Source organism: Gopherus evgoodei, chromosome 15 (genome assembly GCF_007399415.2).
Source record: "Gopherus evgoodei ecotype Sinaloan lineage chromosome 15, rGopEvg1_v1.p, whole genome shotgun sequence".
NCBI classification, from domain to species: Eukaryota; Metazoa; Chordata; order Testudines; family Testudinidae; genus Gopherus; species Gopherus evgoodei.
In genome coordinates this window covers 1,440,853-1,463,474 of record NC_044336.1, presented here as the reverse complement: position 1 = coordinate 1,463,474, position 22,622 = coordinate 1,440,853, and the positions used below count along the sequence as shown (strand labels likewise).

General features: G+C 45.6%; 3 protein-coding genes and 1 pseudogene across 9 annotated transcripts in view; 2 read left to right on the top strand and 2 right to left on the bottom strand.

Moving 5' to 3' along the window:
* The window catches only part of LOC115635661 (zinc finger protein 501-like), a 160,476-nt gene extending 140,610 nt beyond the window's left edge, over positions 1-19,866 (bottom strand). The window contains exons 1-4 of one of the 7 annotated variants that reach the window (XM_030534745.1): positions 19,561-19,844; positions 17,801-17,972; positions 13,694-13,801; positions 11,711-13,398 (exon numbers count right to left, since the gene is read on the bottom strand). In XM_030534745.1, coding sequence (XP_030390605.1) covers positions 12,044-13,398; positions 13,694-13,801; positions 17,801-17,960 — 1,623 coding nt within the window. In that variant the 5' untranslated portion in view covers positions 17,961-17,972; positions 19,561-19,844 and the 3' untranslated portion in view covers positions 11,711-12,043. Of the gene's footprint in view, positions 1-11,710; positions 13,402-13,693; positions 13,802-17,800; positions 18,004-19,341; positions 19,482-19,560 lie in introns of those variants that run through there. The other 6 variants (XM_030534743.1, XM_030534744.1, XM_030534746.1 and 3 more) reach the window with 6 other exon arrangements.
* Positions 1-22,622, top strand: part of LOC115635683 (zinc finger protein 239-like) — an 811,791-nt gene that overhangs the window by 169,818 nt on the left and 619,351 nt on the right. The window lies entirely within an intron of this gene.
* Positions 1-22,622, bottom strand: part of LOC115635664 — a 1,110,108-nt pseudogene that overhangs the window by 730,457 nt on the left and 357,029 nt on the right.
* The window catches only part of LOC115635684 (zinc finger protein 239-like), an 861,693-nt gene that overhangs the window by 768,640 nt on the left and 70,431 nt on the right, over positions 1-22,622 (top strand). The gene's annotated exons all lie outside the window — the stretch shown is intronic.

Genomic DNA, 22,622 nt, shown 5'->3' with positions numbered 1-22,622 from the left:
TACCAAAGTGTAACTTCCATTCTGACCCTTCTAACAAAAAAACAGGCTAAGTGTCCGTCCACCCCTCCCCCCAAAGTTTCTAATATAAATCCACCACTGGACAGTGACTTCTAAGCCTACATATTAATATGGGGCAGCTATAATGGATTAGAGCCAAGGTCTGTCTAGGAAATTTGAGCATGTTACAAATTAAAACTAAGAATGGGCCAGAGAAAGAATTTGAGGATGACCCTAAAACCAGTGGTTAGAGCATCTATCTGGGAGAGAAATGCAGGCTCCACTCATCCTATTTAAATGTCTCTCTAATTATTATATCCAAAGTGGAACAAATTCAACAAGAGAAACTGAGGGAGGCCCCCCACTTCCATCAGAATATTGCATATCCTAGTGGTTAGGACCCTTCTCCAGAGGGGTGTGGCAGACTCCTGTTTAAATCCTTTCTAACCCTCAGGCAGAGGGAAGAACTGAATCTGCTTCTCCCAAATCTGAAGTGAGTGCTATGTCTTCTGGGCCAACTGTTATAAGACTGGTACCTCCTCCTCGGGCAATATTTTGAATGAGGCCCTAGCTGGTAGCTGTGCTCCGAGCACGTTAATTGGATTGGGCCACAGGGGTGAGTTACGGTTTCCCATACCTATTTTGGGAGGATTTGAGGATCCCTCTGGGGTACCTAGAATGGTGTGTTGTGCACATGTCCAGAGGCAGAAACTTAGTGGGATTTTTCTGTGAAAATTTAGACACAAAATGAGTTTAGGCATCTAGAGATTATGTGGCAGCTGAGTGGGGTTTTTGTGGATTGCAATGGTCCCTAAATCTGGTATTTGGATGCTTAAGTCTCCTTGTGGATCTGTGCTTTACTTACCAAATATCCACTATTCTATCATGTATGAAACCCTTCTCTAAGGCAAATGTAAACTGTAACTTTGACTAGACATCGCTATACAGCATTGGCAACCCCACAAATTCAGGAATCATGAACCAGGCCCCAAACATCCTGAATATTTTAAAAATAAATACATTTTTGATTCTTTTTATTTGACTTTTCATGTCTGCGCCTTTAAGGTGAACTAGACTCCTTATTTTGAAACTTTTAGCAGATTCCAGCAGCTTGAGACTGGTATCAATGGGAATACTCGCACTGTTTGTTTAAATTTATTTATTTATTTTTAGGATAGATGCTTTTGATTGCAAGCTGATCCTGCAACCACTGATTATGTGTTGCCTCTCCCACAGAATCCATATAGTTAAAATAGCAGCTCCTTCTTATAGCAATTAATGCTAGTTTAGACTTCCAGTAATATGTAATTCCTAATTTGTGTAACCAGTCTTCCCAACCTGTAAACACTGAAGCATTTCCTTTACTCTTCTATTACTTCATTAGCCACATTGATGTTATTTTTTCTACAGAAGTGTTTATATTTCTAATTGGGTGTTTTACTTCCATAGCCTTTACTTTAGGCTAAATATTTTTTACGATACATAGTGGCATTTTTCATTCTAGACAAAAAAAAATACATTTTTGTACTGCCAAAATAAAAAATATTTAAAAAATTTAAATACTCCGTAACTGTTATGCATTGCCCCCAAAACAACCTAATTCTTTTGCTATCCCACAGTGTTAAAAATGTGTCTGTACACTGATTCTGATCAATCAGGTTTATACTAGCATGTTTCCACAATACAAAACATTGATTAGTATTTTTGTATGATGGATATTAATAAATTAAAACTTCCTGGAACTTTCACAACCCCACAGCTCCTCACCCTGGTGCTGTCCCCTCTGACAGCCCCTACACCACTGCAGAGATCCTGTTCCTTCACTTTGAAAATCTGGTGCTGCTGCTATTCTCTCATTCCAGGGGGAATTTGATCTCCCATACCTGTATCAACTCCTGCAAGTGCTGATGGGCGTTGGGACAACAGGTGAGCCAGTGCCAACACCACCTCTGGGCCTCGTAGAAACACACGAACAGAGATGGGGTGAGGAGGGGCCCTTTGTGCAGATTGCCGCCCTCCTTCATGAGCAGTGAAATGTCCCCCCTGCTGTCATTTACAGTCCTGAACCAGAATTATTTTAGCAAGGGATGGATTTTTCTACTAAAGCTGCAGTCAAGAAATTGCAGAAAAAAACTGAGCCTGACAGTATGGAACCATTCTCCTACCACTGAGTGATATAGACAGGATGGGGCCAAAAATGGAAAATCCAATCTTTAAGGCCTACATGGGAAAGTTATTACAGTATAACTTTAGCTTTTTTTTGGCATAAACTGCCGCATGTTCAGAAATAAGAGTTCTTTTTGATTTATCCAGTATCTTTTCCCACTTTAATTAATCCTCTTTGGAATTGGCATTACTCTATTCCACAATGAGTTTTAGTGGTGTAAGGTACCAGGGCTGCCCTGGGGAGTAGGGTTGGGCAAGTGGGGCAATTTGACCCAGGCCCTGGGTTCTGCAGAGGCCACCACAAGAATATAGTATTCTGTAATATTGCAACTTTTTTATGGAAAGGGCCCCCAAAATTGCTTTGCCCCAGGCCCCCTGAATCCTCTGGGCAGCTCTGTAAGGTACATGTGCACGTCCCAGTTTTGGATTAACTATAACACTTCTGGCAGTCCTCCCACTGCTCCTTATAGAATATCAGGGTTGGAAGGGACCTCAGGAGGTCATCTAGTCCAAGCCCCTGCTCAAAGCAGGACCAATCCCCAACTAAATCATTCCAGCCAGGGCTTTGTCAAGCCTGACCTTAAAAACCTCTAAGGAAGGAGATTCCACCACCTCCCTAGGTAACCTATTCCAGTGCTTCACTACCCTCCTAGTGAAAAAGTTTTTCCTAATATCCAACCTAAACCACTCCCATTGCAACTTGAGACCATTACTCCTTGTTCTGTCATCTGCCACCACTGAGAACAGCCGAGCTCTATCCTCTTTGGAACCCCCTTTCAGATAGTTGAAAGCAGCTATCAAATCCTCCCTCATTCTTCTCTTCTGCAGCCTAAACAAGCCCAGTTGCCTCAGCCTCTCCTCAGAAGTCATGTGCTCCAGCCCCTTAATCATTTTCATTGCCCTCCGCTGGACTCTTTCCAATTTTTTTCCACATCCTTGTAGTGTGGGGCCCAAAACTGGACACAGTACTCCAAATGAGGCCTCACCAATGTTGAATAGAGGGGAATGATCGTGTCCCTTGATTTGCTGGCAATGCCCCTACTTATATAGCCCAAAATGCCATTAGCCTTCTTGGCAACAACAGCACACTATTGACTCATATCCAGCTTCTCGTCCACTGTAACCCCTATGTCATTTTCTGCAAAACTGCTGCCTAGCCATTCGGTCCCTAGTCTGTAGCAGTCCATGGGATTCTTCCGGACAAGTGCAGAGTCCTGCAGTTAGGACTTGTTGAACCTCATCAGGTTTCTTTTTGCCCAACCCTCTAATTAGTCTAGGTCTCTCTGTATGCTATCCCTACCTTCCAGTGTATCTACGACTCCTCTCAGTTTAGTATCATCTGCAGACTTGCTGAGGGTTCAGTCCACACCATCCTCCAGATCATTAATGAAGATATTGAACAAAACTGGCCCCAAGACTGACCTTTGGGGTACCCCGTTTGATACCAGCTGCCAACTAGACAGAGCCATTGATCACTAACCACTGAGACCGATGATCTAGCCAGATTTCTATCCACCTTATAGTCCATTCATCCAGTCCATACTACTATAACTTGCTGGAAAGTATTCTGTGGGAGATCATATCAAAAGCTTTGCTAAAGCAAGGAATAACACATCCCTACTATCCCACATTGCCTTGTTTCACACCCATTTGAGTCTGCATGTTGAACTCTGTGTCCACTACTGGTCCAGGGTGATCTGCACCAGAGGACATCTCCCCATTTAAATGCTGGCTCATAGCCATGTGCATCCCTTTATGAGTCCTGCTTGTGGAGAGTTCACATAGGCAATCATATACCCATTGTAACAGCCATTTCCCCTGCTTCTGTGTAGTCCCATCTGGTCGTCCTGGACTGCCTTGCCTTCTGGGAAGAGAAGCACATCTTGTCCATGTGAATACGTGTCAGCAGAATGCCAGGATCTAGGAGTGCCTGGCAGAGCACATGCAGGAGAAGGGTCATTCCTAACACATGGCTCAGTGTTACACCAAAGAAGTCTCCAGCCAGGCCTGCTGACAGCAATTCTGGGTCCCAGGGCAGCACACACTAGCCGTGCCCACATGGACGCAATCGGTGCTGGTGCCCAGCAAGCTGCTGGCGATGCTGCTGGGTGTGCTCTTCTGGCACAGCCAGGGCTTCCACATACCCACCCAGTACGGTTGCCAACTGTCTAATTGTACAAACCCAAAGACCCTTGCCCTGCCCCTTCCCTGAGCCCACGCCCGTCCTGCCTCTTCTCTGAGGCCCTGTCTCCTGCTCACTCCATCCCCCCTCTCTCCATTGCTCACTCTCCCCGACCAGGGGCAGGAGGTTGAAGTGTGGAAGGAGGTGTAGGGTGCAGGCTCTGGGAGGGAATTTGGGTGCAGGAGGGGGGTGCAGGCTCTGGGAGGGAGTTTGGGTGTGGGATCTAGGTGTGGGCAGGAGTTTGGGGTGTAGGAGGTGGTCAGGGGGTCAGCGCTTACCTTGGCTAGCTCCTGAAAATGTCTGGCACATGCCCTCTGGCAGCAGCTCCTAGGGGTGGGGCCCAGGGGGTCTCCACATGCCACTGCCAGCAGGTACCTCCCCCGCAGTTCCTGTTGGCTGCAGTTCCCAGCCAATGGGAATGCAGAGTCAGTGCTCGGGGTGGGGGCAACGTGCAGAGAACCCCTCCCCAGGGGCCACAGGGACGTGCCAGCTGCTACCAAGAGCAGCGCGGAGCAAGGGCGGGCAGGAAGCCTGCCTTAGCACTGCTGCGCTGCCGGCGTCAGCCAGGGGAACCCGGGCCCCTGGGCAAGTGTCTCCTTTGGCCCCCCTAGCTCCCCCCCCCAATCAGCGGGCCTGTCTCCAGCAGTGCTACAAGAACACAAGGGACAAGAATTCAGGATACTAGGACCCCCTTTCACTCTCTCAAATGGCAGGCCCTGCCCACTCCACTCCTCCCACGTAGACAAGAACAACAGTTTCCACCTACACCTTTCTGTGAGCCACTAGCATAGCCATGCATGCACTCACCACTTTGGGTATGTTCTGCCACATGCCCATTGGTTTGAAATGTGCCCTGTGTTGTGTTAAATGGATACAATTTTTAACATGTACAACTCCGCTGAAAAATTTCACTAAGGTACAGCTCCCCCCACAAAATTAATTAATAAAATCTTCACAGAGTCACTGAATTCATTTCCTTAGTTAAAGCACATGCATTTTCTACCACTACATTCTGCCATCAAAGTAGGTGCACAACATATCCTTGACCCCGTGTCTCTGACCACGTGGGTCGCCTTGTAAAGACCCCCTGTCTGGCTGTTTATAAGATCCAGAAAGTCCCTCCACCTCCACTTCCCCATCATCTGCTCTCACAGATGTTGTGCAGAACACACCAAGCACTTATCACAAGAGAAAGGCATTGCTCAGCAGTCTCTAGCTTTGTCAGTAGGTTTCTCCTCCTTCCCTTCAGTCTTCCAAACGACAACTCCACTACAGTTCTGCAGCTACTTGGGCTATAGCTATATAGCACCTTTCTCATGTCCAAGTGTAGAGAAAAATGGTTCAATAGCAGGGATGCCGAGGGTAAGCTAAATATATTGAATAAGAGGTAATTTTCAAAGTAAAATTACCAAATAATTATCAAAATTCATAATAGGGAGAAAATTAAGGTAATCATGAATTACTTGCTTCTCATATGTCAAGTTCAGGAAAATCAGACCAACAAATGGATTTATTTATTATGGTTATTAATCACACTGCACTCAGGAAGTAACCACATACAAATATACCAAGGATTCTTTTTTCTATACACTAAGGGATGTCCCAAAATAAACAATTGAAATTGACTTTAAATAAAGAAAACACATATTTAAGTAAGCAAAAATAAGAGAAGGAACCAACGAGCAATTGCATGAACAAGGATTATGTGAATGAGATTCACTAGATTAAAAAAAAAGTAAATAAATTGGCTGATAAATGTAGTAACTGTTAAAACAACCTCTTAGCTAAACTTGAAATTCTAAAACAGAAAAAAAATTAAAACAAGTTTGGTTAACTATATAGAATGGACCAGTGTTATAAAACTGAGTATAAAACTGAAACATCTATGGGCATTTAACTCAATGATATTCACTTAATTAAAATTGACTAGTAGCTAAGCATTATTAACAGAATTCAACAAGTAGACAAATATTATCAGATAACCAAATATTAATTTAATGACATAACTAGATTAAAGCTAATTCATTTGATATTAAACCTTTTAAACTAAAAACATATTTGAACAAAACTAGATAAATTGGATAGGACAATCAAATTGAAAATAGTGTAAATTAAACAAAAGCTAGCAAAACAATGACAAAGAAGGTAACTTTGTGATGCTAATCATCATTCTGAAGGCAAATTCAAATGTATATAATTATTATAGCTCAAAATTCAGCATTGCTAAAGTACGTTCCTAGCTAGGAATGGTTGCAATGAAACATACAAAAGCTGGGGTACAAGAATCATAGGACTGGAAGGGACCTCGAGAGGTCTTCTAGTCCAGTTCCTTGCAACAGTGCAAACAGAGAGGATTAGCTCAGATTTTATGGAATTAACAGGCAATTTTATAAGTATGAAAGATCAGAAAGCAATTTGAGTAATCAAAGTTTTCAAATTAAAGTTAATCAAGCAGGTTTAAGGAGTGTTCTTAGAGAGCTGATAGGCAGATAGTGTACTGCAGGGGGGAGATTTTGGTGTTTGAGTTAATAGGTAGAAGAGAGACAGATTGTTAAAGACAATTCCACAGAAAACCACTAACATTCATATATAGAAAAAGAACTATCATAAAGTACCCTGCTTTTGGTATTTAAAGTAGACAAAGAAAATAGGAACTAGTTAAATTCATAAACCAAGACTGGAATGAGACTACTGTGTAGTGTGAGGTATTAAACACATTATATTACTCTGTAGTTAAAAATACACAACACAACTGAAATTAGCATAAAAGTATTCTGAAGTTTAGAACACACACAAATAAAGATTGTAGTGAGATTTTGAAGTTAGAAAACAGCTTTCCTCACTCACACATACAGAGTAATGATACAAGGGTCAGAGACCAAAAGACTTGCACGTAATTGTCACTCACACCTGTAAAAACAGAACAGTCACAGGAGTTAAGTGTAAAATACAGGACAGAGTAGAACAGTGAACAACAAAGTTACAAATTCTCAGTAGCAGTTACAGTTAGGAACTGAGCTGAAAGAGAACAAAAAATAATCAAACAATGAATTTCCATAAAGATATGATAACACAATAAGAACAGTTGAACTTTAGTTATGTCCTCAACAAACCAAAAAGATTTGAAGGGTAGCTCTATTAAGCAGTAAATTAAATGAGGTGACATCACCATTGCACACACAAGGTGTGAAGAATAACTCTGGCAGCTACAGTGGAAAGCATGCGGTTTAATCAGCACTAGCTCAGTTTTAGTCTATGCCTCCACTATGGACCTTACATCGGCACAGCTGCACCTCTGTAAAGTCTCCTGTATAGACAGTCAATGCCAGCAGGAAAGAGCTTTCCTGCCGACATAATTAAACCACCTCCAATGAGCAGCGGTAACTACGTCAGCAGGACAGCATCTCCACTGACACAGTGCTGTCCACACTGGCATGTCTGTCGGTGAGACTTATGTCGGTCAGGGGTGTGTTTTTTTTACACTCCTGACCCACAAAATTTTTGCTGACAAAAGTGATAGTGTAGACAAAGCCTAAGGGTATGTCTACACTACGGGATTATTCCAATTTTACAGAAACCGGTATTTGGAAACAGATTATATGAAGTCCAGTGCACACAGCCACACTAAGCATATTAATTCAGCAGTGTGCATCCATGTACCGAGGCTAGCATCGATTTCCAGAGCATTGCACTGTGGATAGCTAGCCCATAGTTCCCACAGTCTCCCCTGCCCATTGGAATTCTGGACTGAGATTGTGGCAAATTGCCAGCACTATAATGATGGGTCTCACACTTTCTCTTCTGGGGGGGGGTTCAGGGCACCATTTCTTGCCCTTAAATTGGAATATTAATTGCCCCACTAGTGTCCTAGAGTAGGGGAGTGGAGAGGGAGGGACCTGGGCCCGCCTTCTACTCCAGGTCCCAGCCCAGGGGCCCTGAGGATAGTGGTGAACCACTTGAAGTGACGGTTCCTTCCCCTGGGCTACTTCCCTCTCCTGCCCTTCAGCTTGTGGGGGGCTTCCTGCCCTCCCTCTGCACAAGCCAGGTGCCCCTTTACCTAGGGTCTAGGACTTCTTAGCTCACCGCAGCACTTCTCCAAACTGTTCTCTGCTCCAACACCAATCTTTTCTGCTTTTGCTCCCACACTGCCTGATTGAAGCAGAGGTTTTTATCATGTGACTGACTGCAGGTGCTCTAATTGGCTTCAGGTGCTCTAACTGGCATCAGGTGCTCTAATTAATCTATAGAAAACTTTCTTCCCCTTACAGGGAATAAGGCTTCCTTCTGACCGTCTCCTGCTGCCCTCTGGCCATGCTGTATCACAAGATCACAATGCATGATGGGGCAAAAACAGTGTCGCGAGTGATTCTGGGTAAATGTTGTCAGTCAATCCTTCCTCCGTGAAAGCAATGGCAGACAATCATTTCGCACCCTTTTTCCCCTGGATTGCCCTGGCAGACACCATAGCATGGCAACCATGGAGCCCGTTTAGCCTTTTTTCATTCTCACCGTATGTGTACTGGATGCTGCTGACAGACGCGGTACTGCAGTGCTACACAGCAGCATTCACTTGCTTTGCAAGGTAGCAGAGACAGTTACCAGCTCTATTGCACCATCTGCTGCTTTGGAAATTGGCAATGACAGATACCAGTCATATTGTACCATCTGCTGCTGCCAGGGTGCTCCTGGCTGGCCTTGCTGAGGTCAGCCGGGGGCACATGGACAAAAATGGGAATGACTCCCCAGGTCATTCCCTTCTTTACATTTTGTCTAAAAGTAGAGTCAGTCCTGCCTAGAATATGGGGCAAGCCTACTAAAGAACCAGAGAGCACAGCCACTCTGGGTCAGAATCCCAGATATTCTGCAGAAATGATGGGCTGCATGCCATTCTAGGGGGTGCCCCTGCAACAACCCCACCCATTGCTTCCCTCCTCCCCACCCCTCCTGGGCTACCGTGGCAGTTATCTCCCCATTTGTGTGATGAAGTAATAAGAATGCAGGAATTGAGATAAAATGAGGGGGAGGCAGCCTCCAGCTGCTATGATATTCCAGGCAGGACTGAATCTCCAGGAGACAAAACTTAAAGAAGGGAATGCCGGGAGTCATTCCCATTTTTGCCCAGGTGCCCCCGGCCGACCTCACCACGGCCAGCCAGGAGCACTCACGGGATGATGACGACGGTTACCAGTCCTATTGCACCGTCTGCCATCAGGGAGAGGAGAGGAGGGGATGCTACTGTTTAGCGCTGCAACACCCCATATACCAGCAGCATCCAGTAGACATACGGTGACATTGAAAAAAGACGAGAAACAATTTTTTCCCCTTTTCTTTCATGGCATGACGACATATACCTTGAACCACCCGCAACAATGTTTTTGACCCTTCGGGCTTTGGGAGCTCAGCCAAGAATGCAAATGGGTTTCGGAGACTGCGGGAACTGTGGGATAGCTCGAGTCCTCAGTCCCCCCTCCCTCCATGAGCATCCATTTGATTCTTTGGCTTTCCATTACGCTTGTCACACAGCACTATGTTGAGTCCCTGCTGTAGCCTCTGTCTATCATAGCCTTGGAGATTTTTTCAAATGCTTTGGCATTTTGTCTCTTGGAACGGAGCTCTTATAGAACAGATTTGTCTCCCCATACGGCGATCAGATCCAGTATCTCCCGTACGGTCCATGTTGGAGCTCTTTTTGGATTCTGGGACTGCATGGTCACCCGTGCTGATCGGCGCTCCACGCTGGGCAAACATGAAATGAAATTCAAAAGTTCGTGGGGCTTTTCCTGTCTACCTGGCCAGTGCATCCAAGTTCAGATTGCTGTCCAGAGCGGTCACAATGGTGCACTGTGGGATAGCGCCCGGAGGCCAATACCTTCAAATTGGAGTCACACTAACCTTATCCGACAAGGCAATACCGATTTCAGCGCTACTCCCCTCGTCGGGGAGGATTACAGATACCGATATAAAGGGCTTCATTGTGTGGATGGGTGCAGGGTTAATTCAGTTTAACGCTGCTAAATTTGGTATAAATGCGTAGTGTAGACCAGGCCTTAGTTACCACGTTGTCATTTGCAAATTCTATTAGCCCAGTTATGCTCTTCGGAGTATTTCCCCCAATCTTAAACTGCTTTAAGGCTTGATTTTTTTAAATCACTACTGCTAGTGAAATTCTTTTCTTTTGCACCATTTGAAATTAGGAAATATTTTATAGTTGGATGTAAGTTACTAGGCGTTAATTGGAAAATACCAAAATCATATATAAACCTAAGAGCCCAAGAGTCTGGTTGTATGGAAGAGAACTGAACTCCAATGGGTTCTGTGTTCTAGGAAAACATTAATTATTCTCTCCAAGGCCAAATTCTGACTTCCTTTGAAGCACAGAAATTCCCTATAGAATTTTAGCAATAAGAATTGAAATCTTTCTGCACGTTAAGTAGGTGGAATTTCTCATCCTTTATTCCATTGTTCAGTGTGCAGTCTTCTTCATGGTAGAAATTAGGATGGCAACGTAAGGAGTCATTAGAGCAAAGGAACTGGAGACCAGGTTGTCACCTGACAGGTGGGTGTCCTCACCACAAGACTATTGAGTTAGTCTCTCTCTCTCTCTCTGGCCCAATGACTACGTATTTATATACAGTGGAACTGTTTTACTGGGATAGACTGAGTGAGTCCCACAGCCAGACTAGCTCTGTGGCTAGGGCACTCCTCTGAGAATTGGCAGATCCATGTTCAAATTCTTTTACCTCATCAGGTGGAGGGGGGACTTGAACTAAGGGTCTTCCACATCTCTGCTAAAGGTTACGAAGAAGGTTGTCTTTCTCCTCCTCAATCTTCTGTTGTTTTGTGCTGTTACATGGCCTCTGCACATGCCTAACAGAACATGCCCCATCATGAACTGCAAGACCAAAGAGGAGCCTATCTCTGAGAGAGAGATGGGGCTTAGACCACACCACTTTCATTGGCATGTCCCATTGGCTAGCTTTAGTGGCTCCCCACCTGCTGGCCTTTATGAATCACAATCTAAACTGCCTATCTCACCCCATTCATTCTCTATGGAGTCTAGGCTGCTAACTCAGGCTTTGTGGATCCCAGTGTCGTTCCTGTGATTTTCTAGGTGCCTAAAAGTTAGGCATTGCAATCCTCAGTGTCACAGCACCTCAGTCCCTTGGAGCATCCAGGTCTAAAACACTATCAGGTATAAATTAGAAGTCACATTCTATAAGATGAAGCTGGTTCTAAGTCAGGTGTAGTCAATAGGTCAACTATGGGCCAAATCTGGACCACCAGAAACTTTTGAATGGGCCCCAAAATCTTTTTATTTACTTATGATTATCATTATAGTTGTTTTTTATTATTATTATTTTCTCTGAAGCCTGAACCTTGACTATACCTTGACCAAGAAATTTGGGCCTTGACAAAAATAATTGACTACCCCTGTGATAACATCAAAAGTAAAACTGGGAGATGAAGGAGGATGTTCACAGTTTCTTGAGAAGTCATAATCAAATGCTATTACAACGTGCGAATCTTGTCTCAGCCTCTTGCTCTGAATGGCTCTGTCCCAGGAAGATAATTTCATTTTCTGCTTTAATAAACATTTCATGTCCTAGTCACATGGCCACTCCAGCCTGGCCTGACTCTAAGATTCATGGGAATTGGAAAAGGTGTCCTTCACTTGGCCCAGTCCTAGCCAGAACATATCTAGGGTGTGTGTCCTACGTGGATTCTCTTATGAGTACTGAGATTTGAGCTGTGCCGAAAGTCTTTCCCACAGTCAGTGCACTTATAGGGTTTCTCACCACTGTGAAGTCTCTTATGTGACAGAAGGTGTGAGCTGCTTCTAAAGCTTTTCCCACACTCATTGCATGTGTAAGGTCTCTCACCTGTGTGGGATCTCTGGTGATTAGAAAGGGCTGAATTGTTATAGAAACTTTTCCCACAGTGAAGACACTTGTAGGGTCTCTCTCCACTGTGGATTCTTTGATGTTCAGAAAGGGCTGAGCTTGCACGGAAACTTTTTCCGCATTCGGAGCACTTAAAGGGTTTCTCCCCTGTGTGGATCCTCTGGTGAGTAGTAAGGGTTGATCTGCGAGTGAAGCTTTTCCCACATTCATGGCAGTTATATGGTTTCTCTCCTGTGTGGGTTGTATGATGTGATCGAAGGTGCGAGAGGCAACTAAAGCATTTCCCACACTCATTGCATTTGTAGGGTCTCTCCCCTGTATGGGTTCTCTGATGATCATTGAGTTCTACACTGTAACTGAAGCTTTTCCCACAGTCCGGGCAGCTATAGGGTTTCTCTCCTGTGTGAATTCTCTGATGCTTAATAAGGGATGAACTCTGACTGAAGCTTTTCCCACACTCATTGCATTGGTAGGGTCTCTCCCCTGTATGGGTTCTCTGATGTGATAGAAGGTTTGAGCTCTGAATGAAGCTTTTCCCGCAAGTAGGGCATTCATAGGGTTTCTCCCCCGTGTGGGTTCTCTGATGTGATAGAAGATTTGAGCTCACACGGAAGCTTTTCCCACACTCACTGCATTCATAAGGTTTCTCTCCTGTGTGGATTCTTTGATGCTGAATAAGGGTTGAGCTCCGACTGAAGCTCTTCCCACAGTCAAGGCAGTTATAGGTTTTCTTTTGTTCGTGGACTGTACGATGTGTAATTAAGGCTGAGCTCTGTTTGAATCTTTTCCCACAGTCCAGGCACGTGTAGGGTCTCTCTCCTGTATGGGTTCTCTGGTGTCTAGTAAGTTGTGATCTGCACCGGAAACTTTTCCTACAGTCACCGCATGTATAAGGTGTCTTACCAGTGGGGATTCTCTGTTGAACCATGTCTTTGTTTTCCTTGACCCATATTTTCTGGTCAGAGGATTTACATTGACTCTGCCCCAGCTGGTTTTCTTGCATGCAAAAGTCAGTGCAGGCCAGAGGGGCAGCATCTCCATGTTCAGGAATCTGGGAAGCCTCCCCTTCAGATCTTCCTGATGTCCTGTGTGGTTCCAATTGCTCAGGATGTTCCTGATTCTCCTCCTTGTTCTCACTCACCATCCTATCACCTGCTGTGACAAAGAGAATCCAGACACAAGTCATTCCCTGTGCCCAGGGGGGCGGGGGGGAGGAAGGGAACCTCAGAAAGGGGAACAGTAAACGGCAGAACAAATCAAAATAACTGCGGAGGAGACTGAAAGAGCAGCAAACCCTTCCCCAGAGGAGAGAGAGGAGGGGACTATCCTTCAAATACAGGTGAAGGCAGGGGCTGACGGGTCAGACAGGCTTGATGAAAATGCCTAAGGGACATCTGCCATGAGGATACAATAATTGGTTTCTGAATCAGTGTAGCTGATTCCTCACCTGGGTAGGCATCTCTCAGGATCTCCCATTCCTGGAGACTGGGGACCCACAGTTTTTCCTCTTGTTCCAGCCAGGAGGTCACACTGGGTTTGGAAACTGGAAATCCTGCATTGTGGGGGCAAGGAAATAAGTGCTGATCTTGTTCATTAAGATGAGTGCTGTTACTACTTCCAGATCCAGGAGCTGAATAAGCAACCCAGAAAGGCTCCTTCCTCTCCCCACCCCCATGCTACAGGAACTGGGATATTAATCAGTCAGACTCCTTAACAGACTGGTCTAGATGAAGGGTTCATCCACTCTGCCTAGGGAATTGCCATAACATATTTCTCTAGTGAGTGGAGCATAATTGTTTTGCTCTCCAGACATATGGGGTACAATCAAGTCTCCATCCCTGCCAAATATAACACCCTCTCCCAGCACACACAAGTCGTTCTCTAACACAAGCCAGACTTGGAAGATCCTGGTGAGCTTACTGGGCTGGGGACTGTGTCTCATTATGTCTAAGGCTATGATTTTGAGAGACCTCCATGACTTCAGCCTGCAGTGGCTCTGAGCTGAAGGGTCCCCCCACTGCTCGTGGTGGCTCAGATCCAGGTGGCCACTGTGGGTGGGGGAGATCCAAGCCACCATGGGTGGTGGGGGAACCCCACAGTTCACAGACACTGCAGGCAGTGGGGGCCTCTGGAGCTCTGTGCTGCCGTGGGTGGCGGGATCCCCCCCGCAGCTCTGAGCCGTGAGTGGCGGGAGGACCCTGGATCTCCTGTCAGGAACAGTGAGGGCCCCCAGAGCTGTCCAGCCCCACCATGGGCAGTGGGGGACTCCAGAGTCCCAGCAGTGATGGGTGCTAGAGACTTCTCCCTCCCCATTTTGTAACAGATATTTTTAGTAAAACCATGAATTCATGAAATTCTTCTTTATTCCATGAATTCTTCTTTATTGCCCATAACTTTTACTAAAAATATCCATGACAAAATCTTAGCCTTACTCATAGCTCATGTTTTCTGAAACTTTTATCATTTTTGTTGCTCTCCTCTGGACTCCCTTTAATTTGTCCACATCTTTCTTAAAATGTGGCACCCAGGACAGGAAACAGTCCTCCAGCTGAGACTTCCCCAGTGCTGAGTAGATCAGGACAGTTACCTCCTGGGTCTTACATATGACACTCCTGTTGATACACCTCAGGATAGCAGCCTTTTTCACAACTACATCACATTTTTGACTCATATTCAATTTGTGATCCACTATAACTCAGGAGTTCCTTCTCAGCAGTAGTACTGTACCACAGTTCCCTAGTTCACTTATGAGAATGTCATATAGGACTGTTTCAAAAGCTTTACTAAAATTAAGATAAATCGTCTCCAGTGCTTCCTCCCAGCCCACTCAGCCAGTAACCCTGTTAAAGAAGGATATTAGGTTAGTTTGGCATGATTTGTTTTTGACAAATACATGGTGGCTATTATTTATTATCTCATTATCCTCTAGGTGCTTACAAATTGACTGTTATAATTTGGTTCAGTATCTTTCCAGGTATCAAAGTTAGGTTGACTCATCTATAATTCCCAAGGTCCTCTTTGTTCCCCTTTTAAAGATAGGTACCATGTTTGCCCTGCTCCAGTCCTCTAGGATCTCACTCACCTCAATAATTTCTGAAAGAAAATTGCTACTGCATTCAAGATTGCTTCATCTAGTTGGTTAAATACCTGGGGATGAATTGTGTCAGGCCCTGCCAACTTGAATAAATCTAAGAGTATTTTTTAACCTGTTCTTTTCCTATTCTGGCTTGTGTGCCTTCCTTCTTAATAGTAGATGTGGTAAACATCTGGTCACAATTAACTTTTTTAGGCAAGACTGAAGCAAAATATGTTGTCCTTTATTAGCTCTCCTTCCCTACCAAGTAGAGAACAAACACTTTCCTTCATCTTTCTCTAGTTCCTAATGTACTTAAAGAACCTCTTATTGCCTTTCACATCCTTTGCTATGTGCAACATGTTTGGTGCCCTAGCCTTTCCAGTTGTATCCCTACATGCTTCTATTACTCTCTCATATCCATCCTTTGCAATCTCTCCAGATATCCACTTTGGTGTGATTCCCTTTCAATTTTCAGGTTATTGAAAAATCTCCTGATGCAGCCATATTGGCCTCTGACTATTTTTCCTATCTTTTCTTCACATCAGGATAGTTTGCTGCTGTGCCTTAAATATTGTCTCTTTGTGAAAGTGTCAGCTGTCTTGAAGTCCTCTTTTGCTTAGATTTTCTTCCAGGGAACCATATCTACTAATTCTCTAAGTCTGCTTTTTTGAAGTCCATTGTCCTTGTTCTGCTGATCTCAAGTCATACCTTCCCTAGATGCAAGAGACGTTCTATCCTAACAAATTCAACTATCGCAGCCCCATAATCTCTCAGGTGCCCAGTCAAGCAAATCTCTTAAATTTAGCGCTTGAGTTCCATTGACTTTCATGAAATTAAGCACCTGTATAGGTACTTCGTGACTAGTGATGGTTTGCTGAATTGACCAGAGACAAGACTGACTGGCTTTCCAACTAATGTACAGATCTGCAAAGATATATTTTTAGATGTACAGGCTAGACAGGAATATTATGAATATCTAGTCTGACTTCCTATGTCAAACACAGGCCAGAGAACCTCACCCAAAGATTACTCCATCAATCCCATATCTTGTGGTTGAGCTAGACTATATTGATGATGATGATGAAAGAATGAAGACTCTACCACACTCTTATGTAATATACTCCATTGACTATGACTGGCCTGAATTCACCCACCTTCAGCTTCTACTCATTGAATCACATTCTGACTTTGGCTGCTAGATTAAGGAGCCCTCTGGTATTAGAAATCTTCTCTTCATGTAGGCATCTATGTCTTCAAAACATCTCTTAATCTTCCTCTGGATGAACTTAATAGACTGAGCTCTGTAAGTCTCTCAAGTCTTGTCTATACAAGGGCTTAAGTTGATGTAAGTTACATTGCTCAGGGGTGTGAAAAACCCAGCCTGCTGAGCAACATAACTTACAATCGACCTAACACAGTGTCTATGCTCTCCTGTTGACATAGCTTCCACCTCTCATTGAGGAGAACTAATTATGTCAATGGGAGAGCATCGATAGCAGGGGTACTGATTTAGCACAGTAGTGAAGCAAAGCTCTTACTCAAAAGCAGATTTTTGAGACCTCAGCCCATTCTTGTGGGACCAGAGAGGTTAAAACTGTGAATTCCAAAGGGGCCAGACAACTCAGTTAGCAGGGGCTAGATGTCTTACTCCCTTGGGTAACTTTGAAAGTCACAGCCTCAGAGACTTACAAGAGCTTCAAGTGTGTAGTAGTGCATGAAACTGAACCTAAGTTTTCTGATTCCAAGTGCAGTGCCTGAAACATAAGACCCCTCCTCACATTTTTCTACTCTAGTGATGTTCCAAAAATAGTACTCCCAGATATTAAATTACTGGTACTTCATAAGCCCTCACTCAGCACAGAGCCCAATGACGCTCACTGAGAGAAATCATAATTTCACAGAAATCAACTCCAACCAGGAACAGACACTAGGAACAACAGCCTCTTTGCAAGAATTCAGCACACTGGCAGAAGAAAGAAGCATGAGCAGAAACTGGCCACAGCCCCATGACACCAGTCCCTGCCCTTCTTGACTAGTAGAAGAGTGAAGAACACCTTGGTACCTCCTGCTAAAACAACTGGCTGAGGCAGAACGTGGGCAAGATGCAAATGAAGCTCATTTGAAATCTGGCTGCTTAGGTAAAGTGAGTCATGACTTGAGAAACTTGTCCAGCTCTGGGGTCACAAAGTGCTCAGAGGCCCAAGAGAACAGATGTAACCTCAGGAAGGAGAAGAGAGAGTGAGTTTGTCTCACTTGAAAATCTTGGTTATGGAAGGATAGCACCATTGTTGTATCCCTGACTCTGCTGTCCTGTGTGAGGGCATGTGGAAGTAACAGTCTTTCACACACAGGAGCTGGGGACTATACAGACTGAGCGGGGTGGGGGAAATCATTGAAGAACCCTGCACAGAAGACAACCCAGCTACTTTTCAGCCCCCCTCCCCAGCTTCTAATACCAGAGAGGACAGGAATCCTTACCCAGAGAGGTCACAGTCTCATAATTCTCCTGCATCACATCCCTGTAGAGGGCTCTCTGATCCGGGCCCAGCAGAGCCCATTCCTTCTTGGAGAAATACACAGCCACCTCCTCAAAGGTCACTGGCTCCACTGCAGCCATTTCCCTTCCCTGTCTTTCCATGGATTGGATGACCTGGAGCAAAATGTGGATGTTATTCTGCAATCTGTCAGGGCAAGAATAGACTCATGGATTTTAAGGTCAAAAGGGACCATTATGATCTTCTAGTCTGACCTCCTGCACAACGCAGGCCACAGAATCTCACCCACCCACTCCTGTAACAAACCCCTGACCTATGTCTGAGCTATCGAAGTCCTCAGCTTGTGGTTTAAAGACTTCAAGTGCAGGGAATTCTCCAAAAGTGTGACTGGGGAGGTTTCAGAAGGGATTTAGTCCATTTCAAACTCTGATTTCCCCTAGACTTTCTCTACCATTCTAGGGGAATGCTAAATTAGTGACCTAAATTTGGATTTAGGTGTCTAAATTATGCTCCTGTATTTAAAGATCCCATCCTTCATCACTTTATTTATAACAGATCCACCTCCTCCTCCAAGGGACCATTCAGAAGTTTAATATTAAACATGTGAGTGTTTGTGGAATGAGATCCTAAAATTTATAGAGTTTAAGGCCGGACAGGACCACTGGATCATCTAGTTCGATTTTCTGTGTGTCAGAGATCATGAATTGTTACCCAGTTAACCTTGCATCTCCCCAAAGACCTATGTTTGGCCAAAACATATTTTCTAGAAGTTACCCAGCGTTGATTTGAAGATATCAAGAGAATCTACCACTTCTTTGGTAATTTGTTTCAGTGGTTAATCACCTTCACTGTTAAACTTTATGCTTAATTTCTAATTGGATTTATCTGGCTTCAGTGTCCAGATACCAACTTATGTTAGGCCTTTATCCACTAGAGTAAAAAGCCTTTTATTACCACTATTTTCTGTCCCTGAAGGTACTCAGAGACAGTGTTATCAAATCACTTGTCTAGTCCAAATTCTTAAAGCACTAGAACTGATTAAAAAGAAACAATCCTTTTTGTAAGGGTAAAATTGTAACTTGCTCTTGTTCCCATTCCCTCTTCATTAACAGGCCAACTGGCTTCTCATCAAACTTTCCAAAATAAATTCACAGAGGGTAGAAGAAACTGTAAAGATAAACATAGCAATTGTCAGACTACAGGAGAGGCCAGATGAATCTAGTTACTGTGAGGATGTTATAAGCAACTGAGGAGGCTCCTTTAGTCTGACACTGTGCAGCCAACACTGTCAGTGTCACTCTGTGCTCCAGCTATAATGCTTAAAGGATCCACTTTGAGAGATTTCCCCTGACACTGTTCCCAGGGCAGCGCATTCCCCCCGCAGCGCGGGGACCAGGCAGAGGCAGGAACTGGCTTTTCCTCTCCCTGCCCCTCACCTTGTCCCAGAAAAGTCTCCCGCTGCCCCTGCCAGTCTCTCCCTCGTCTCCCCCCTGCACCCTTCCCTCGGGCTGGGAGACTCGGTACCTGGCCCGACCCGGGCCGTTCGCTCTCCCGAAGCTGGCTCGGCTCCTGCAGGCGCTCAGGGGAGCAGAGCCCGGGGTGGGGGTGGGGGTCAGGGACGCAGCAGCTCTGGGACTCGCAGACCCCCGCCCCCCGGGAGCAGAGCTGGGGCGAGGAGGGGCCAGTGGTGCAGAGTCACTTTCCTGCCCGGCCCCAGCCCTTCCCCCGGGTCTCGCCCCTCACCTCCAGGCTCCGGCTCAGGGGCTGGTGTCGGCAGAGCCCGGGGCTGCCCCAGGGGCTGGTTCCAGCCCCCGGAGAGAGTCCCCCCGGCTGGGCACAGAGGGGCGCTAGGGAAGGGCTCTCCCCGCACACACCCCGCTGGGGCGCAACAGCGGCGCAGCCCGGGCTCCTGGCTCACAATGGAGGCAGCGGGGGGACTGTAGCAGCTGCAGCGTCTGACCCAGGAAGTTCAACCCTCATCTGCCGAGCAGAAGTAACAGCCGCTGCCCTCTTCTCACTCTGCTTTTGCTACCACCAGGCTCTGCTTCCTGCAAAAGAGACGTGAAGAGGGGAGCCAAGGGGCAAATTGGAGGGGTGCAGAGTGGGCAGGGGAAGGCGAAGGTCAGATATAAGAAACCAGAGGCAGGGTGCAGGAGCTGGGGCTTAGGAAGCGGGAGACGCTCTCAGCAGCACCCCGTGTCTCCATATGGTTTGATGGTTAGTGCGCAGTGCAGCCCCCTGCCTGGACAAGGCAGTTCGTCTCTGTCTTGGACATACTGAGCTGCCAAAAGGGGACTGGATTAAGGATTCAGAGTCAGTCAAATATTTTTTACACACACACACACACAAACTGTGTTTTGTGTCTATGTATGTTTAAATGAATTCTGTCAGCTGACATAGACGAAAGCTGCAGATCCATGCAGCCTTTACAAATTTGACTTATCTGCTCTTGCTATTGCCTGAGCTGGACGGGCCCCCTTTCCTGTAATCTACAGTAAATGTTTTTTCATCATTTTTAATTATTTGTTTTTATAAGTTATTTTATGCCTTTTATTGTTCTTAGCACTCCATCATTTCACTTGATTAACACTGTCCAGATGAGTGTCATTTTGCTACCTTAGTTTTTATAATAAATCATCATAAACAATGTTATTAATATTAATAGTAATATTAATGTTAATTAATATTAACTGATGGTGGTAGATCAAGCAGTCACATCTCACGATATTTTAATGTAAAACTGCCTGTATTTTAATTAATTTGTAATATACAATTTATAAATATTAAATTCCTTCATAGCACATGCTTATTCTTCATCTTCTAAACTGACTATCAAAACGTCTTCCATTTTCTTTGATGCACCAATGAGGGCTGCCTTTTTCAGCTGTTATTTTGCCTCTGTATCCAGCACCCTTGTGCTTTATTTTTTTTCATGTCACCAATTGTGTGTAGAACTAATTTCTCAAATATTCCATATTTTATATGAAATCCATCTGAAAGGAAAATTTAGACTCTAATTATTATTAAATGTTGATTTACAGAATTTAAAACTTCAATAATTCCAAAGTAATCATTCATGCACCAACAAATTAAGAATTTTTAAAAATAAATGCATTTTCAATTCTTTCATAGAATCACAGAATATCAGGATTGGAAGGGACTTCAGGAGGTCATCTAGTCTAACCCCTTGCTCAAAGTAGGGCCAATCCCCATCTAAATCATCCCAGCCAGGGCTTTATCAAGCCTGACCTTAAAAATCTCTAAGGAAGGAGATTCCACCACCTCCCTAGATAACCCATTCCAGTGCTTCACCACCCTCCCACTGAAAAAGTTTTTCCAACTATCCAGCCTAAACCTCCCCCACTGCAACTTGAGACCATTACTCCTTGTTCTGTCATCTGCTACCACCAGGGCCGGTGCACCTTGCGTCACCCTCTCACCCAGCTAACCCAGCCCTCCCCACCTGGGGAGCCCACCACCCCCGCTGCCTGGGGAGCCCCCCGTCCCACAGCAGCTACCCCCCCCAAAGCTAACCGCACCCCGGGAGACCCCCCCCCCAAACGGACGCTAACCCCGCCCGGGGAGCCCGCCTCCATGGCAGCTAATCCTGCCTGGCGAGCCCCCCTGTGGCAGCTAACCCAGCCTGGGGAGACTCCCCCTCCCGCAGAATCTAACCCCTGCTGGAGAGACCCCCCCTCTGCGGCAGCTAACCCTGCCTGGGGAGACCCACCGCAGCAGCTAACCCCGCCTGGGGAGCCCTCCCCAGCTCACCTCGGCTCCGCCTCCTCCACGGATCATGCCAGCGTCACTCTAATTCTCCTCCCCTCCCAGGCTTGCGGTACCGATTGGAGGTGACTTAGAGCGGGGGCTATGTGCTCAGCAAAGAAGGCAGAGTGGAGGTGAGCTGGGGTGGGGAGTGGTTCCCCTGTGCGCCCCCCCATTACTGCGGGCAGCCCCCCCCGTGCCCCCCCCCCCCAGCTCACCTCCACTCCACCTCCTCGCCTGAGCGGGCTTTTAGGCGCTCCCAACCACTAGGCACCCTAGGCGGCCGCCAAGTTTGCATAAGTGGTTGCACCGGCCCTGGTTACCATTGAGAACAGTCTAGATCAGAGGTTCTTAAACAGGGGGTCAGGACCCCTCAGGAGGTTGCAAGGTTATTACATGGGGGGTCGTGAGCTGTCAGCCTCAACCCCAAACCCCGCTTTGCCTCCAGCATTTATAATGGTGTTAAATATATTTTAACTTATAGGTGGGGGGGCATACTCAGGGGCTTGCTATGTGAAAGGGGTCATCAGTACAAAAGTTTGGGAACCACTGGTCTAGATCCATCCTCTTTGGAACCCTCTTTCAGGTAGTTGAAAGCAGCTATCAAATCCTCTCTCATTCTTCTCTTCTGCAGACTCAATAATCCCAGTTCCCTCAGCATCTCCTCATAAATCATGTGCTCCTGCCCCCTAATCATTTTTGTTGCCCTCTGCTGGACTTTCCAATTTTTCCACATCCTTCTTGTAGTGTGGGGCCCAAAACTGAACACAGTACTCCAGGTGAGGCCTCACCAATGCCGAATACAGGGGAATGATCACGTCCCTCGATCTGTTGGCAATGCTCCTACTTATACACCCCAAAATGCTGTTAGCCTTCTTGGCAACAAGGGCACACTGTTGACTCATATCAAGCTTCTCGTCCACTGTAACCCCTAGATCCTTTTCTGCACATCTGCTGCCTAGCCACTCGGTCCCTAGTTTGGAGCAGTGCATGGGATTCTTCCGTCCTAAGTGCAGGACTTTGCACTTGTCCTTGTTGAA